The 19,658-nt window shown below is 40.1% G+C and overlaps 1 protein-coding gene across 1 annotated transcript in view; it reads left to right on the top strand.

Annotated features, from left to right (window-relative positions):
- cxadr (CXADR Ig-like cell adhesion molecule) overlaps positions 1 to 19,658 on the top strand; it is a 49,277-nt gene that overhangs the window by 17,789 nt on the left and 11,830 nt on the right. Inside the window, exons 2-3 of the mRNA XM_058086261.1 lie at positions 5,015 to 5,184; positions 16,595 to 16,799. Coding sequence (XP_057942244.1) covers positions 5,015 to 5,184; positions 16,595 to 16,799 — 375 coding nt within the window. The remainder of the gene's footprint in view (positions 1 to 5,014; positions 5,185 to 16,594; positions 16,800 to 19,658) is intronic.

Genomic DNA, 19,658 nt, shown 5'->3' with positions numbered 1-19,658 from the left:
AAATTAATTGTTAAATAATAATAACTTAGTTCTAAATAATTTAGTCCAATGGCACTATGCGACTAGTACAGGCGTTTTTTTTTGACAGAAACCTAAGTTGACTCTGATGCCTGTTTTTAGAGTAATATGAATACACAGGAAATTAATTGTTAAATAATAATAATTTAGTTCAAAAGTCATATCACCTTGTACTTTGGTACAAGGTGCATTATTAAAAAACAAACAAGCCTTAAACTGTATTATGGAAAGCAGGAAGTGAACAAATGTAACAGCTAGTGATTGTAAAAGTACCAGATGGAGGGGTAGGATTTAATAAGCTTTGCTTCTTCCTACTCCTTTCGGACATGTGGAACTGTGAACTGATTATGTGATGCCTTCAATTGTAATCTGATGCATGTTCAAATGAAATAAAACCATTACCATTACCAAAATAATTTAGTCCAATGGTACTATGTGACTAGTACAGACGTTTTTTTTACACAAACCTAAGTTGAATGCAATGCCTTTTTTTCCCGAGTAATATGAATACACAGGAAATTAATTGTTAAATAATAATAATTTAGTTCAAAATAATTTAGTCCAATGGTACCATGTGACTAGTACAGACGTTTTTTTGACACAAACCTAAGTTGAATGTGATGCCTGTTTTTAGAGTAATATGAATACACAGGAAATTAATTGTTAAATAATAATAATGAAGTTCAAAATAATAAAATGAACAAAATAAACAATTTCAATCATTATATTATAGAAGTATAGATTTTTTTATATTATAGAAAGTTAGAGTCCATGGTTATGTAGTACTATCTATATATATATATATATATATATATATATATATATATATATATATATATATATGTGTGTATATATATATATATATGTATATATATATGTATATGTATATGTATGTATGTATGTATATATGTATATGTGTGTCTGTGTGTCTGTGTGTATATATGTGTGTATATATGTGTATATGTAATATATATATGTATGTGTGTATATATGTATATGTATATAGTATGTGTGTGTGTATGTGTATATATATGTATATATGATGTATATACTTTATAGTGTGTGTGTATATATATATATATATATATATATATTTGTTATTTAATTTTTGTTATTTTTTTTATATTTTTTTAGTCTAACATGACTAGTTAAGCAGTAGCCTACCACAAATCCTCCTATCCTCTTCCTGGTAATTAAAACCACCAGCCAGTGTTCTTCTGCTCAGTACAACTCAAGGCAACAGCTGAGAGAGAGATTCTCCCATCCCATTAAGAACAACAGCATATATGGATTTATTGTTAATATCCCCCCCATATTTTTGGAAGAGGGACAGCATCAGTAGTAACTTCCCGTAAACCTGTCCTATGTCCACGCTCTAAACCTGTAGTTTGCACTACTTCCTGTCAGTCAAGCCCTCCCTTTGTCCTTCCTTCCTTTTTAATGCCGTCTCTTAATCGCCACAGAGAGCTTCTCCGGGGGATTGGTTGCCAGGAGACAGGATTCACTCCCCATTGTATGCCAACAAAGGTGGAGGGGGGCGAGTGGTACGTTTACAATCAGTAACACCGGAGAGAGTTGGGGGGTCTGGGGATGGTTGGCCCTCAGCAATCACTCCACTAGGACAGGAAGAGAGATAGACTGGTGGGGCTGGCAGGATGGACGGTGGAGTGGATGTGGGAGTAGAGGGTGTGGCATGATGACGACCCAAATTCCTCCTGCTCGCTCCCGGTAACTAAGCTCAGATTCATGGATGGAGTGTGTTCGTAAGGTTTCCCCCCCTAATAGTTTTTTGTGTTGTGCAGGCATATTTAGATGTAGTGTGCGGCATACCCCAGGGGTCAATCTTGGAACCAAAATTGTTCATTTTGTGCGTAAATAATATGCGTAATAAATTTATGATTATTATTTTCAAATGACTAAATTTGGTTCAACGGACAAGACACAAGAGTTCATAGATCAGAATCAAACACAATTCCCTCTGTCTCATCACAATACTTCAAATATGCTAACAGCACGGAACAGTCAAAAGTGTAGAATGGTCATTTTATCGATACTTTATTATTTTTTTAATTCTGATTTAACTGTAGTTTGTGCATACCTGGAGGTACTTTTCAAACGCCACAATGATGGGTTGTATTGATTGATGTGTTAAAGCTCAGTGTTTTTTTTCCCTTGTCGCAGAATGCTAGCAGAGCATTTGGCAAAAAGTATTTTTCTGAAACGGTGAGAAGTCCCACAAGGTTGACTCCATGTTTGTTTACAAATGAACTCATGGGACGTCAAGACAGTTTGGGGCTTGCTGTTAGCAGAAAAGGAGAGTTTGATTTGCTCACCTACAGCATAATACGGGTAATCTCTATTCCTCAATGTTATTGGAAATGTTAGCATATCTTACATTGGACACCCCAAATTTTCAATGTTTGATTTTTATCGTGAGCTCCTGTCTTGTCCGTTGAACCAAATGCAGTCATCTGAAAATAATATAATAATAAATAGTAAGTATTTTTAAGCATATTATTTATACACAAAATGAACAATTTTGGTCCCCAAGATTGACCCCTGGGGTATGCCGCACAGTAACTACATCTAAATATTTCCTATTTGTGAAGTAAGTATTTTTAAGCATACTATTTATACACAAAATGAACAATTTTGGTCCCAAGATTGACCCCTGGGGTTTGCCGCACACTAACTACATCTAAATATTTCCTATTTTTTTGAAGTAGCTTTTCACACAGTTCCACTGTAACATTCTGCACGGTGACATGGCTCAGGTGGCAGATTGCCGGACCCGTACCTGATGGTTGCTGGTTCGATCCTCAGTCCTGTAGTCATTCGAACTATGTCTGTTTTTCAACAATCATTGTCCGTATTTAGTTTCCTTTATTTCAGGTTGGCAGTGGCTCAGGAGGTACTAGATTGGTTGGCAGTCCCTCCACCCCAGTCACTGTCATTGTGTCCTTGGGCAAGACACTTCACCCACCTTGCCTCCGGTGCTGCCCACACTTGTGTATGAATATGAATACGTTTTTGGTGACGCTCGGAGATTTTTATATTCCAACATTTTCCGCTAATTACTGCCGCATTTGATTCTGTCGGTTGCTGGTTCAATCCTAACTTTGCATCTGGATGTCACATGCAATTTTTTTTCCGAAATTGCTTCATCCACAGCAGCTCATTTGCATTTTTGATAGGCTGACAGTCACCTTGACCTTGCTCACGCTGTGCTATGTAAATGAATGAATGAAAACAACCAAGACTGCTGCCTACTACCACGCTGAGAAACCCCAACCCCCACCCCACCCCAACCCCGTCGCGTCTGTCACCTGACATGCTGTCACATTAATAAAACAGAACTCGTTGCGCGCGGCTCATATAGTTTCAAAGATTACCACAGCGCCAAATGTTCGCTTGAGCAGCAATCGCACATCTGCTTATGTTTGGGAAGATTCGCACTTTCTTGTTTGTTTTTGATGGGAATCTTCTCCATCAACATAGAAATCCTTCCAGAAAGAATATGCTAATTTTGCCAGTTGATGAGGAGTTCATACAGTTTTAGCTCCTGTTGCAATTATTTTAATTACTTCTGGCCACCAGTCCAGGGTGTACCCCGCCTCTCGCCCAAAGACAGCTGGGATAGGTTCCAGCACCCCCACGACCCTAGTGAGGATAAATGGTAGTAAAATGAATGAATGAATGAATCACTTGAGTGTTAAGTTGCTGTGTGATGAATTCAGTGCTGTTAGTAATGTGTTCTTTGAAAGAGGACACAGTGTGTCAGTCTGTTGACCTCTTGAGATTTTCGATGGGTTGACAATTTTTGACTCCAATTTTTTTTTTACTCCAAATTGTCCATAGGTATGAATGTGAGTGTGAATGGTTGTTTGCTGCCTACTACCACGCTGAGACCCCAACCCCCACCACCCCCCAACCCCGTCGCGTCTGTCACCTTGACATGCTGTCACATTAATAAAACAGAACTCGTTGTGCGCGGCTCATATAGTTTCAAGGATTACCACGGCGCCAAATGTTCTAAGTCAAATTTTGCCGATTGCACATATGATTGCTTATGTTTGGGAAGATTCACACTTTCTTGTTTGTTTTTGATGGGAATCTTATCCATCAAAATAGAAATCCTTCCAGAAAGAATATGCTAATTTTGCCAGTTGATGAGGAGTTCACAGTTTTAGCTCCTGTTGCAATTATTTTTAATTACTTCTGCGTGTTTGTCTCCTCCATCTGTCTTTGTAACGGAGCTCAGTAGGATGCAGATGCCTTGAAATGCTGCTTGAATGGTGAATTGGTTTTTTTTAATCGCTCCTTCGGTGAGGATGAAGGAGAAATGCTCACTTTTACCTGCAGACAATTGAGTTGACATCTGTTTGTTTTTTTCTTCTTCATTATATTTGTTACACCTTTGCAGTACTTATGACATATTGACAGGGGGTTGTAGCGGGGGGGGGTCCCTTTTTTTTTAAGTCCTCCCCTGCTGACTCAAAGGTGGATGACTGTCAAAAGGATTTTAATGTGTTGAGGCAGCATATGACATCTCCATTCTCTGTGCCCCCCGTCCTTACTGGGAATCCTTTAAATCGCTTCCTGAATTAAAAAAAAAAAAAAAAAATCACATCCGAGTTGATGTCATAGGGAAATTATGTTTATTCAAGTATAAATGCTTAAGAGTCCGCTCAGCGTGAGAAGGGTTAAAATCCCCGGTTATCACCCTTCGCTCCGCTAAGCTAGGCTCTACTCTATTACTGTGTTTTTTTTCACATTATGCATATTTTAAGAGGTACTTTGCTGCTACAACGAGATGTAGACATATTTATTTTATGAGTGCAACATTCCCTGAACCAAAACATTTGACAGCTTGCCGGTCTCCTTCTTTGTCCGATTTGCAATTTTTATTAACCATTCTCATCAGCGTCAGGAATGAATCGATGCTAACGGCTAAATCTCTTTCAAACCGTTAACTTGTTGTTGTTTATCTGTACAGGTTCGGCTATCGGACTGGAGATCATTTCCACAGGGCCGACGTCCATCGAGAAAGCCAGTGGTCAAAGCGTCAAACTGGAATGCCTGTTTACTTTAGACCCGTCAGATTCAGGACCGCTCGATATCGAATGGAGCTTGCTGTCCTCCGACAACCAGAAGGAAGACAAAGTGGTATGTATTTGTGGCAAGATTTTAATATTACTTTTAAGAAAAGTACAATGAAAAACTATACAGTATGATAATATATTGCAATTTACTCATTTAATTTCTTACTACCGACCTCACAGCTAGGAGACCCGAGTTCAAACCCACCCTCGGCCATCTCTGTGTGGAGTTTTATCCGGGTACTCCGGTTTCCTCCCACGTTCCAAAAACATGCTAGGTTAATTAGCGACTCCAAATTGTCCATAGGTATGAATGTGAGTGTGAATGGTTGTTTGTCTATATGTGCCCTGTGATTGGCTGGCCACCAGTCCAGGGTGTACCCCGGCTCTCGCCCGAAGACAGCTGGGATAGGCTCCAGCACCCCCGCGACCCTAGTGAGGATAAGTGGTAGCAAAATGAATGAATGAATTAATCATTTGTGTTAAGTTGCTGTGTGATGAATTTAGTGCTGTTAGTAATGTGTTCTTTGAAAGATGACACAGTGTGTCAGACTGTTGACCTCTTGAGATTTCCGATGGGTTGACAATTTTTGACTCCCAATTTTTTTACTCCAAATTGTACATAGGTATGAATGTGAGTGTGAATGGTTGTTTGTCTATATGTGCCCTGGGATTGGCTGGCCACCAGTCCAGGGTGTACCCCGCCTCTCGCCCGAAGACAGCTGGGATAGGCTCCAGCACCCCCGCGACCCTTATGAGGATAAGTGGTAGAAAATGAATGAATGAACATTAGTAGAGCCCTCTACACATTAACTAACACCCCTATAGTCACCTTTACACTCATATTCCCCAATATAGTAGACATAATGAGAGTAAATAAGCCATTTAAGATATAAATAAGACTCTTGTTTGTGTGTGTGGGTACAGTAGCCCATGTTTTTACTAGGGATTTTCTCCTGACCACTTTCTTTTTATGAATTCATATAAGACCACAAAGTGACAGAGTATTGTGTAGTGGGTTTCATCACCGCTATGACGTAAAACTCACCGTAGAGTGCCTGCACTCCCTGTTTGTCGTCATCCGGTAGCACGTAGCCATAGAGTGTGAATGGTTGTTTGCCTATGTGTGCCCTGTGATTGGCTGGCCAAGCGGTAGAAAATGAATGAATGAATGAATTTCTACTATGTTACACTCTTCTGCACTCTGTGTGTATGCTAAGCAGCCCCGCCTACACCCACCCAGAGAAAGAGACTGTATGACTGGCAAAAGGTCTCACTCCATTCATGCTGTTGTTCTACTCTACAAACGTGCCAAGGTGCTGAAACCAATGCATAGAGTCAACCTGCTTCCTGCCTGTTGGTAGACCAAGAAAACAGACACACAAGCACATGGAAATACATTGAAGCTGACATTTTGTGATACAGTAAATAATACTGTACATTAAGAACAAAGACTTGTGGTTTATTAATAAGAAAATGTACTCAAATGTAGGCGAAAAAGGTCTGAGCAGGAAGTAGGCTGGACGTCAACCAAAGCAGACGGCGCCTTTTTAACGTCCAATGTGATGCAGAGGGAAATGCTGCTGTGATTGTTTGACCGGTGTGTAGCTTTTGGCTCAGTGTGCCGTGTCTACATGGTTTATTGAACAAGAAGTGGAATTCAATACAGGGTCAACACTCCTGTTTTGTTTTCCACCTTTTTCTTTGTCGTACGCTTTTTTTTATTCCAGCCAGTCTTTCCTTTTCAACATGGCACCAAGCCATTTAAAGAGAAAATTACTCAACTCTTTAAGCCTCCAGTGGATTCCCACATGTTCTCTCGGCTTTTTACTGCCATGGAAACAGTTTTTTTTTTTTACACCGGTGTGTTCCTCGATCCTTGTCCTTATTACGCCACCTGGCACCTTTCGCAATTCCCGTCTGTATTCCCAATCTCCATTTGGTGTGGTGCATGGACCCGTAAAACATTACTCCACACTGCTGTGCAGATTCCCCCTTTTGTTAACATTGTGAGTGTTGTATAATTGTGTTATAATTTGAAGTAAATCCATTAGACTTTAGACTAAAACAAGTGAAGGCACCACTGCCGCAGATGCTTTTAACCAAGCCAAATACGTCTTGACAAGAATGCAACACATGAGGAGTGGAGTGAATCCCGCACGCAGACGGTCCAGTTGCGATACAGTCAATGGTAATGGTAATGGTTTTATTTCATTTGAACATGCATCAGATTACAATTGAATGCATCACATAATCAGTTCACAGTTCCACATGTCCAAAAGGAGTCGGAAGAAGCAAAGCTTATTAAATCCTACCCCTCCATCTGGTACTTTTACAATCAGTAACTGTTACATTTGTTCACTTCCTGCTTTCCTAATATAATTTTTTTATTTTTATTTTTTTTATTTCTTTAAATATTTTTAATTTTTTTTATTTATTTTTTATTTTTTTATATTTTTTAAATATATATAGATTTTTTTAATGTTTAAAGTACGAGGTGATATGACCATCCAATGACATAATGGGTATCATAGTAAGTGTCAATATAGTGATATATATATATAGCACATCATGACTGGTTCAAGACTCTTCATCCTTGTATTTTTATTTGTACTTGTACTTTACTTGTATTTGTATTATTATTACAATCAGTAACTGTTACTATGGTAAACTGTATTATGGAAAGCAAGAAGTGAACAAATGTAAGTGTCAATATAGTGATATATATATATAGCACATCATGACTGGTTCAAGACTCTTCATCCTTGTATTTAGCAAACATCAACTGCTTGTATTGTTTCGTGAATTGGCTCATCGTTGTGCATTGTTTGATTTCCTTACTCAATCCATCCCATAGTTTGATTCCACATACTGAAATGCTATGGCTTTTTAACGTAGTCCTAGCATAGAAGTGTTTCAAATGTACTTCTTCCCTGAGATCATATTTCATATCCAGTATTGGATTACGTTTTTAGGTAATTGGTTATTTTTAGCCTTATGCATTATTTTAGCTGTTTGAAGATGAACTATATCAGCAAGTTGAAATATTTGTGATTTTAGAAATAAGTAGGCGGCATTATGAATTATCCTTACTGGCCTTTTTTGCAGTACATTTAGCAAATGAAGATTGCCTTTTTATAGTTATTACCCCATATTTCCACACAATAAGTAAGATATGACCTAATGATGATGGGAAGGCGCTGGCAGGCCGGATGTGCCGGTCGACGTTCACTTCTTGTGCGTACAGCGTCGTATATGTCATGGAAACATTGTCCGTATTCATTTATATTGCTTAATTTTTGTCGATATTTTGAACTGGCTAGACATCTTTCTCTGAACAAATTTGTTCTCCTTGACCTATCAAATTGTGCTGGCTAAATATGCTCATAGCTTGCCTTTAACCAATATGAAGTCATGCAAATACAAAGTTCTATAATTAGCAGTGTATTAGTTCTTCAGTAGGGTTTGACCTACTATCTGCATGGACCAATGCTACCCAGGTCATCGAAGGAAATGAGTATAAAGTGTATAAATCATGACCAGAAGCTATTGTATGCTCAGAAAGATTGTTTTTATAGTATATCTTTAAAAAAAACAGTACAATTGTAGGCGAAACGCTGGCTCAGTAGCTCACCAGATCTCCATCACTCTTTGTCTGGGCTCCCCTCACCTTCTTAGCTAATTTTATCCATTTAATAGCTTGAGCAGAATCAAGAGATTACCCTCCTCCTGTAATGGTGAAAAATGACCAAGATATGAAAAGAAATGTATCAGCACACCGACTGCAATAGTAGCTCATTGTGTACGATTAGCCTTGGGGAGTGAGAAGGTCGCTTGTTCAAATTTTCTCCACGTTTTTGCTGTCTTTGTGTGAAACCTACAATATAACAAGGATGTTCAAACTAAGGATTCACTTTGCATTTTGATATTGGTAATGGTTTAATTTCATTTGAACATGCATCAGATTACAATTGAACGCATCACATAATCAGTTCACAGTTCCACATGTCCAAAAGGAGTAGGAAGAATAAATAGATAGACTTTCTTTATTGCCATTGTACAATAACACAGCATTGAAATTGCCAACAAAATGTCATTGCCTGGCTCCCGTATAATAATCAGTAATAAATAATAATGAGGTTGATCCTCAACACTGTCTTAAAATGTTATAAAATCACTATTAATAAGATTATTATACGTTAAAACTGCACCAAACTTGCTGTTATATTGTGGAGTTGCATCATCACCTATTTGTGGCTCTCAAGCGAAAAAAAAACACAAAACGTCTTAAAAATATTTGGTACTTTTACAATCAGTAGCTGTTATATTTGTTCACTTCCTGCTTTCCTAATATAGTTTTTTTAAATTTAAAAAAAGTAATTTTTTTTTAAATATATTTTGTACTCTCATTCACTACCAAAAACATATTATTACGTATTATTATTTAAAAAAATGTTTAATATTTTGTTCACTTCCTGCTTTCCTAATATAGGTTTTTTTATATTTTAAATAAAATTATTATTATTTTTTAATATTTTGTACTCTCATTCACTACCAAAAACGTATTTATACATTTTTAAGACGTCTTATACATCTTGTGTTTTTTTCTGCTTCAGAGCCACAAATAGGTGATGATGCAACTTCACAATAGAACAGAGCAAGTTTGGTGCAGTTTTAACATATACTAATCTTATTAATAGTGATTTTATAACTTTTGAAGACAATGTGGAGGCTCAACCTCTCTCGGCTTATCCCTCTATTTTCTCTGCATGTGTGGTATTGCGGCCGACGTGCAGTTATCATGTTCAATTATGGATAACACGAGCTGCATAATCACTACAGAGCATCTAAAGTATGCTATTATTCTTGGAATTGACTTTTACACCACCATTAAAATCTTTTTAGCTTCAGTTTGCGCTGCAGTTTTCGACATTAAACAGTACCGTTTTTTTATTTTTTATTTTTATGGAAGCCTAATAGGTGGTTGCGGAATGCAGCCCGTTGCAAATGCACCACTTTCAGTGCCGTGTAAGCAGAATGTTGCATGATTTGGATGATTGAACTACGCCCTTTTTGTACGTTTTCTTCATACCATTGACCCATATTTTTCAAATCTTCAGCGCTAAATGTTGGAAAAAAAAAGTCCACCATGATTTGACATAGCCTACATACCGTCAAGGTCTTTTGGAGAGTGATGAAGCGTAGCTAAAACACATGGCTTTGTTGGGCTTGAATGAGAAAATGCCGGGCGTGCCTTCAGTCGCGGTCATTTGCATTTGGGCTTATTGCTAGCCTACAGATAAAACTGAACAAGGTAGGCCCGGGGAAACCAATTATGAAAAACAAACATGAATCCTATCAACACGATGGCTTTCCCGCGTTACGACATACATCCCACGTCTTCCCGTCATGATTGCTCGGGGAGTTTTACAAGGGTTAATGTTTTGGTATGAAAGCTTTTATATAGCTACACCTTTTTAATTATCGATGCTCACGTGGTCTAAGCATTTCCGTGCAGTGCAGTGGAACTTTGGTTAGCGTCATTAATACCTTCAACTTCAACAAGAAGCAATGAAGTCTGTAAAATTAAATAATATTTAAAAAAAAATTCAAAAAATTGTATGTTTGGTCAGACACAATCACCAGACTTGATCGCCAGAACAACAGGCTTTTATTGCAGGCTTTAAAGGGTCTCACAACAAGCACAAATTCATTCATTCATTCATTTTCTATTGCTTATCCTCACGAGGGTCGCGGGGGTGCTGGAGCCTATCCCAGCTGTCTTCGGGCGAGAGGTGGGGTACACCCTGGACTGGTGGCCAGCCAATCACAGGGCACATATAGACAAACAACCATTCACACTCACATTCATATCTATGGACAATTTGGAGTCGCTAATTAACCTAGCATGTTTTTGGAATGTGGGAGGAAACCGGAGAAAACCCACGCATATACGGGGAGAACATGCAAACTCCACACAGAGTTGGCCGAGGGTGGAATTTAACCCTGGTCTCCAAGCTGTGAGGTCTGCGCGCTAACCACTAGACCTCCGTGCCGCCCGGTTGAAATACTCACAAACATCAAAATCTATTTGAGCCACAAAACGCCATGAGTTTCTCCAGTGGCTCTTGAGTATTTTTTCCAGGAAGTGGATCAGGTAACTTCTGATCTAGTGTGAGATTCCATTCCGTCCATTGTGTCACTGAAGTATCGTCTGACAATTCTCCGTCGTGCCATCGATCAACAGCAGTGTCTAGACGTGTGCTACTGCAACCTTCACCCCAGCCAATAGGCTCTGAAAAGTGTGACATGTCGGATATAATATGCATTATGTTGTCTCCTGACCCAAATATACATTGAGTTGGGTTTTATTTTTGTAAACACCGGGGTTGCCAAACCTATCAATCACGATCAACAAGTCGATTCGTAGGGGATTTTGCCTGTCCATCTGGCAAAAAGAATCACACATCATCACATGGGTGCCCTCCCCTCCTAGAGATTTTACACACCCGTACGCCTCACCACTCTCCCCCAACCCAGTGTCCCCCAAAACCCAAAGGTGCCGGCGCACACCACACCAGCTGGTGCGATAAGTGTTGCGTGACATGCACCTCCAAAAAAAAAAAAAAAATCCTCCAGCTGCAGCGACGCAGATCGTTAAGGCTGACAGTTCTAACACATCGACCAGCTCCAGACGCATCAACCCCCCCTCGACCCTCAACCGCCATCACCCATCTGTGACAGGAAGCAATCAAACCTTATAGAGTTGTAGTTTGCGTGTCACGTATCGAAAACCCGGACATGTATTTCGTATTTCCGAGGTTTCCAGGCATAAAATGGTAATGGTTTAATTTATTTTGAACATGCATCGGATTACAATTGAATGCATCCCATAATCAGTTCACAGTTCCACATGTCCAAAAGGAGTAGGAAGAAGCAAAGCTTATTAAATCCTACCCCTCCATCTGGTACTTTTACAATCAGTAACTGTTACATTTGTTCACTTCCTGCTTTCCTAATATAATTTAAGTATTTTTTTTTATTATTTTGTATTTTTATAATTTTTTTGTCATGCAAAAAAGGCTAAAATAACATTAAAATCAATTAATAACAATATCCGATTATAATTGACCTGCAATATCTCAAATCTCCGATATTAGCTGAGAGACATGGTCTCTCCAACTAGTTTTTTTGTTTGTTTTTTCTAATTATTTTGTATTTAAATTTTTTTTTTTTCACATAAATATGTCTAAATTAACATTAAAATCAATTAAAGAGACTTTTAGCAACTGACATGAAAGCACGGGTCTGTCAAAGTCGGTTTGTCGCGTTTTTAGCATATTTATTTTCATGTTTTCGCACTCACTTTTTTTGCAAATGCATCATGGCCAAATATGCAAATGTGATGATTACATCACCAGCGTGAATTTCAGTTTTGCATAATTAGGGATGTCTCGGGATACCTAGCCCAAACAATATCCAATTATAATCGACCCTGCATCTCAAATATTGTTTGAGAGACATGGTCTCTCCAACCAATTTTTTTTATTATTATTTAATATTTTTATTAATTTTTTGTCACGTATGTAAATAGGTCTAAAATAACATTAAAATTACATTAAACATGAGAGCACGGGTCTGTCCGAAGTCGGTTTGTTGCGTTTTTAGCATATTTGTTTTCATGTTTTTTTCCCCACTCACTTTTATGCAAATGTGATGATTACATCACCAACGTGAATTCGCATAATGGACAATCTGATGTTATCTTGTAACCCAACGCCAATTATTAGGGATGTCTCGGGATACCTAGCGGAAACAATATCCGATATTGGCTGAGAGACATGGTCTCTCCAACAACCATTTTTTTTTAAATATTTTGTATTTGTATTAATTTTTAAATAATTAAATACTAAAAAATAAATAATTATATAATGTACCTTTCTTCATGTATACAGGTGTTGTGGTCCTCTGCTTTGCCTCTCAAATGATCTCCACCTTTTTTCCTCTCACCAAAGCAACACCCTCACGTGACAATGACCTCATTTCTACACACAGTACGTCTAGTAATAAAACCACGCCACTCAAAGAACGCTTTGGCTGCTTGGTAATTCTATCAGAGGGCGTCCTGTGTTATGAAACTCCTTTTGTCCATCACCTTGTCATGTAATCAAACCTTTTCGTTTTCAATCCCTTAGGCCAGGGGTCTCAAAGTCAATTTGCTTGGGGGGGGGGGGCACTGGAGCTAGGGTCTGGGCGAGGCTGGGCCGCATCAGGTTTTCCAAAAAAAAAAACGCATTTATTAAAAACAGAAAAATGAATAAACTTTGCTTTTGTTCCGATTTTCTACAAGAAAAGCTCTGATAAAACATTCCACTGTTCTCAAATATCTTTTTATTTTTCTACACAAAATAAGATGAAAAATAAATAAAACAAAAATAAAGAAAATCAATCAATCATTAATAAATAAATATCATAATAATAATAAAACACCAAATAATAAAAACTTAAGAAACCACATATAGTTGGTGGGTAGACAAATGATTTTTTTCAGATTAAAATGAACAAAGCATTATTAGAGCCCTGTAGACATGACAAAACACGACTATAGTCACATTTATACTCTTTTTATTTACAACATATTGCGCAACTGCAGGGTCTTGAGACACATGCTAACTTGCAAACTAGAGAGCTAGCGACCTAAACGGTAGCCTTCAAGTTATTTCCTTTAAACTCAAATAGCCAAAAACGTACCACTTCCACACGGATAGGGAGGATAACTATTAACAGTTATTTAACCTTTAACATGAACATTAATCAAATGTAATAATGTTTTCTGGGTACATGATACCATACAGCATCCATATCAAACATTAAACTTTCATATCAAGGCGGGGGCCTCAAAGTAGTGTCCTGCGGGCCACATTTGGCCCACGTGCCGCGTGTTTGAGACCCATGCCTTAGACTCTTTATAACATATTGCGAATCTCAAGGTCGTTGTGCGATACCGATTTGTCGCTGTTATGTGTGCACGTGTGTAGAACACTCATTTCTGCTTCTGTGAGTATTTGAGTTGTCGAGCCTCGAGCTCGGGGGCGATTTAATTTCCTCTCCTTTGTGGTCCGGTCTCACATATTGCTGTTATTACTGCCAATGCACTGTTCCCAGTTGAAAGATTGGTTCCCAAGCTCGGAGAACCTGTCGGAATTTTAACAGAATGACCTGTTTACATGGCTAATGTGTACAAGATGAGCCTTTCGGTAAGGAAGTGGATGTTTTTGAACCTCAATATTTTAGTTCCTCGCTACTTGTGTGCTCTTCCTACTACAATAGGTTCATTATTCCTTTTTTTTTTTTTCCAGCCGTGTTTAGTTTTCCTTTTCTCCACCTCGGGGTGTTGCCGTGCATAACGTCTGGTGCTCATCATGGCACAGAAAACCGTGTTGTCTCTCCCAGTGGACTTGCCAGTGTCTGCAAAAGAGAATTGGAAGCCTTTTCATTGTTTACTTTTTCCCTTTACCCTCCTTTAGCTTTGCAGTTCTTTTTTTTTTTATGTTTTTTTTTTCTCGTCTAGTACCCCATACGGTCTATTCCAAGCTACAAGCCCTCTTTGTGGCTCCACCTGGACTTCATTTCTCAATATTTTCATGCCGCTTTCAAGTTTCAAGACCTAGACTGTGGGTGTGTTTGTAGAGGGAGATGGAGCTGGGGTGTGGTGGTGGTGGTGGTGGTGGTGGTGGGGGGGTATAATTGTGGTCTCTTGCCCTTTGTTGACACAGCAGGTGTTGATTTGACTCCACACTGCCCGCTTTGTTTGTTCCATTTTGGTTCTAGGAAGGCAGGCTGGCTATGTACGGAAGAAAACCGCTTGCTTTCAATTCCTCTGTGTCGCCATGTTAATTCACTGATTATGTTTTGAAATGTAAAGTCGTCCCTTGTCACTTTGCTGTTTGAATTTTACAGCTTTGATCTATGTTTTTTCAAAAATATCAGTGGTTGAATACGGCTTATTAGTCATAACTAGGGATGTCTGATATGCCGATATTGTTCAACTCTCAATTTCCGATACCAATATGTGTAGTATGAGGCTACATGACATCTCCTGTGGTGGAAAAAACACGTGCTTTGATGATTTTTTTATTTTTATGATCGGGGAAAAATCTGATACCCGTATCGCATTTTTTGGTAATGGTTTTATTTCATTTGAACATGCATCAGATTACAATTGAATGCATCACATAATCAGTTCACAGTTCCACATGTCCAAAAGGAGTAGGAAGAAGCAAAGCTTATTAAATCCTACCCCTCCATCTGGTACTTTTACAATCAGTAACTGTTACATTTGTTCACTTCCTGCTTTCCTAAAATAGTTTGGGTTTTTTTTTTTGTTTTTTTTCCACCGGGTGAACCCTTCCCCTTGGATCTCCACATAGTTGCGGTTGCTAAGCAACGCCTTGTCAACACCGACCGTTGTTAGCCTGTTAGCTTGTTTTTTCGACTGTCTTCGATATTTAGTGTTTGTTGTTATAGCGAATATAGTCTCTCAACACTTGATGTTACAGCCCGGAATGTCCCCACGAAGGTTCCGAGATGTTATGGAGGCGAAAAGCTGCCACCAGCTAGCTAGCCACCAGCTTGCTAGCTAGCCTTGTAACGGCTGTCGACTTCTTACAGTTCGTTGATGTGTGAGTTCTCAGCAGAGTAATTCGAGGTGCTGACACGAGTAAAGGTCGGGAATGTTCCCAACAAAAAGCAAAGCCAGAGCTCATGCCGCCCATGTCTGTTCCTTGTCAACAGGAAGTGATGCTGATATCAGGCGTTGAAGTTGTATCCTACATTGGTCACTAGGTGTCAGTAATGTTACTGTGACGTTTGGCGAGACACACGATCACCAGACTTGATCGCCGGAACAACAGGCTTTTATTGCAGGCTTTAAAGGGTCTCACAACAAGCACAAATTAATTCATTCATTCATTCAGGGTACACCCTGGACTGGTCGCCAGCCAATCACAGGGCACATACAGACAAACAACCATCCGTTCTTTAGTAATAAGCAAAATAACATAGCTAAGTTTCAGGAAAATATCCGTTCCTGACTAAAAAAAATGGAGAAAACCAACTTACAAGATACATTTCATTCATTCATTCATTCATTCATTTTCTACCGCTTATCCTCACAAGAGTCGCAGGGGTGCTGGAGCCTATCCCAGCTGTTTTCGGGACAAACAACCATTCACACTCACATTTTGGAGTTAGCCAATTAACCAAGCATGTTTTTGGAATGTGGGAGGAAACCGGAGTACCCGGAGAAAACCCAAGCGTGAACAGGGAGAACATGCAAACTCCACACAGAGATGGCCGAGGGTGGAATTGAACCCTGGTCTCCTCGCTGTGAGGTCTGCGTGCTAACCACTCGACCACCGTGCAGCCACAAACACAAATTATTATTCATAATGTAAGCGATGTCTCCTGTTGACCAGGTAATCCTGTACTCGGGCGACAGGGCCTACGAGGACTACTACCCGCCCATGAAGGGACGAGTCCACTTCAATGCGGCGGACCCCAAGAACGGCGACGCCTCCATCAACCTGACGGGTCTGAAGTCGTCCGACTCGGGCACCTATCAGTGTAAAGTGAAGAAAGCCCCCGGCATTCGCAGCAGAAAGATGCTGTTGATCGTCATGGGTGAGTGAAACGATGGCACCAACACAAACAACTCTTCATACCTGCGGGGTTTCTTTTTTTTTTTTTTCTCAGTGTATTCCCTCTCTCCGTGCATACAAAAAAATACCAAAAAAAAATCACACGCTCTTTGCCCCACTTGGCTGTTTTGATTTAATCCCTGCTAAAAAATGAGCACATACCCTTCCCAGCGGCTGTACGGCATTGACCCCCTTGTGTTACAATTCTGTGTTCACCCACACTGATTGTCAAAAGTAATCATTGTTTAACTCAAGTCTGAGGTCATTATTTGTTACTTATCCCGTGTAGCACAAGTTATTAACGAGACCTTTTTGAGTTTGCTCATACATGGTTGAAGTTGTACAAGGCCAAATGTAAAAAATCAAAAAAAGTAGTAGTATTACTTTTTACACTTTATTACACAGGGTTGATGTGGCTGACACATCCCGGTTGTATAAGTCAGATGATTCACTCTCTTGGCAAAAAAAGCACTCATGCACATTGGCCTTGCTGGTTGGGCCACTGACTAAATTTTGAAAGCGAAATACGCCCCCCCACCACCTTCCACCTCGCTTGCTATTTGTATATGGGGGAAAAAAAACGACATTGTGCCATTATCAGAGGCCTTGTTATCTGAGTCGTCTCTATAGACCGTGCAAAGCTTTGGAAAAATGGCCGCCACTCTTCCGCAGAGACGTGACGACACCGCTCCTACCAGTTCAACCTGAAATACTTCATACTACCGTGTAGAGAGCAGCAGCTGATCTAAGAAATGTTGACAAAGCCTTAACCGAGGCTTTTACTGCACGTGTAGGCTGTTTTGTCAATTTACTGCTTCAGTTTTGACTTGAAATCAGCTTAAAACAAACATGGCTTGGGATTCTGAACTGGTGCAGTACACACTGTAAAAAGGGGGGAGCAAGGATGTCCGAATTTCGGCTCATTGCTGTTTTTATATCATCCCTCAGCACGTTTTAAAAATATAAATTAAACAAGGAAACTAACAAAAACAACATTCATTCATTAGTTCATTCATTTTCTGCCGCTTATCTTCACGAGGGTCGAAGGGGGTGCTGGAGCCTATCCCAGCTGTCTTAGCCTACACCCTGGACTGGTGGCCAGCCAATCACAGGGCACATATAGACAAACAACCATTCACACTCACATTCATACCTATGGACAATTTGGAGTCGCTAATTAACCTAGCATGTTTTTGGAATGTGGGAGGAAACCAGAGTACCCGGAGAAAACAAACAACCATTCACACTCACATTCATACCTATGGACAATCTGGAGTAAAAAAAAAACTGGGAGTCAAAAATTGTCAACCCATCGAAAATCTCAAGAGGTCAACAGTCTGACACACTGTGTCATCTTTCAAAGAACACATTACTAACAGCACTAAATTCATCACACAGCAACTTAACACTCAAATGATTAAGTCATTCATTAATTATACTGCCACTTATCCTCACTAGGGTCGCAGGGGTGCTGGAGCCTATCCCAGCTCACATATAGACAAACAACCATTCACACTCACGTTCATACCTATGGACAATTTGGAGTCGCTAATTAACCTAGCATGTTTTTTTGGAATGTGGGAGGAAACCGGAGTACCTGGAGAAAACCCACGCATGCACGGGGAGAACATGCAAACTCCACACAGAGATGGCCGAGGGTGGGATTGAACCCTGGTCTCCTAGCTGTGAGGTCTGCGTGCTAACCACTCGACCGCCGTGCAGCCCTTCAAATTCATTATGTATATTCATCCATACCTATGGACAATTTGGAGTCGCTAATTAACCTAGCATGTTTTTGGAATGTGGGAGGAAACCGGAGTACCCGGAGAAAATCCACGCATGCACGGGGAAAACATGGGGTGGAATTGAACCCTGGTCTCCTAGCTGTGAGGTCTGCACGCAAACCACTCGACCACTGTGCCGCCCTTCAAATTGTGAATTGAGAATTAAATTTCCCTGTTTTCTGAAAAAAGCGTTTGACCTCCAAGCTCAGGATCATTGACCTTCAAGTCGGTTTTTCGGCTGACAGTCCTGAAACTGAAACATACCGTATGCTATTCGCAGTGTGTGTGTCTGTGTGTCGACTGGTTCTCGTGTCCTTGGATTTATTTAGAAGCACATCAGCTAAACGCGACCCAGCTCCGATCACGGTTAATATGCTGACATCTCCAGCTGTGGCGCATGTGACAGAGAGCGAGAGGAAGACGAAGGATAGCTGGAGGCTCCATCTTTGACAGGCTGCTAGCTATTGACCCCAGGGCCGGGGGGCGGGGAGGAGGAGGAGGGGGGGGGGGTGTTCTTTGCAGAGACGCATTGACAAGGAGAAGCGAGGACAACTTGCTGCCTGCTCTGCATTTTTACCTTCAGGTTGATCTTGTCCCGGGAACATAAACGCACGTCTTTGCTAATAATATGTAGGGCAAGCGTTGCTTTACTTTACCTTGTCACATGCGCTGCTACATTCGTGAGTACACGCGTGCTGGCACCACGAGTGCAAACGCTCGCCCGTGTTCAGGTGCTGTAACAGGAGGGGAAGCATCCCTCTTTGGCTTGAAGCCGGACAATGAAGTTAAGAGGAGGAGAGTTGTCACCTGCAGCTCAGCGCTGCACGTCAGCGACACTCTCCGTTGTTTGTTTTCTTCTGACGACGTCGCTTCCTGTACTCCGGGGGGAGCCTTTAAGGTTGAGGACAATGTGCTCCAGGACGCCGGTAAAGGTCATTTTGAAGCATTTCTCTTAAAGAGAAAGTTAGAAACGGTAATGTTTTACCGCATCAGATTACAATTGAATGCATCACATAATCAGTTCACAGTTCCACATGTCCAAAAGGAGTAGGAAGAAG

Source organism: Doryrhamphus excisus, chromosome 11, assembly GCF_030265055.1.
Source record: "Doryrhamphus excisus isolate RoL2022-K1 chromosome 11, RoL_Dexc_1.0, whole genome shotgun sequence".
NCBI classification, from domain to species: domain Eukaryota; kingdom Metazoa; phylum Chordata; class Actinopteri; order Syngnathiformes; family Syngnathidae; genus Doryrhamphus; species Doryrhamphus excisus.
Note: the sequence above shows the minus strand (reverse complement) of the source record. Positions and strands in the feature narration are given on the sequence as shown.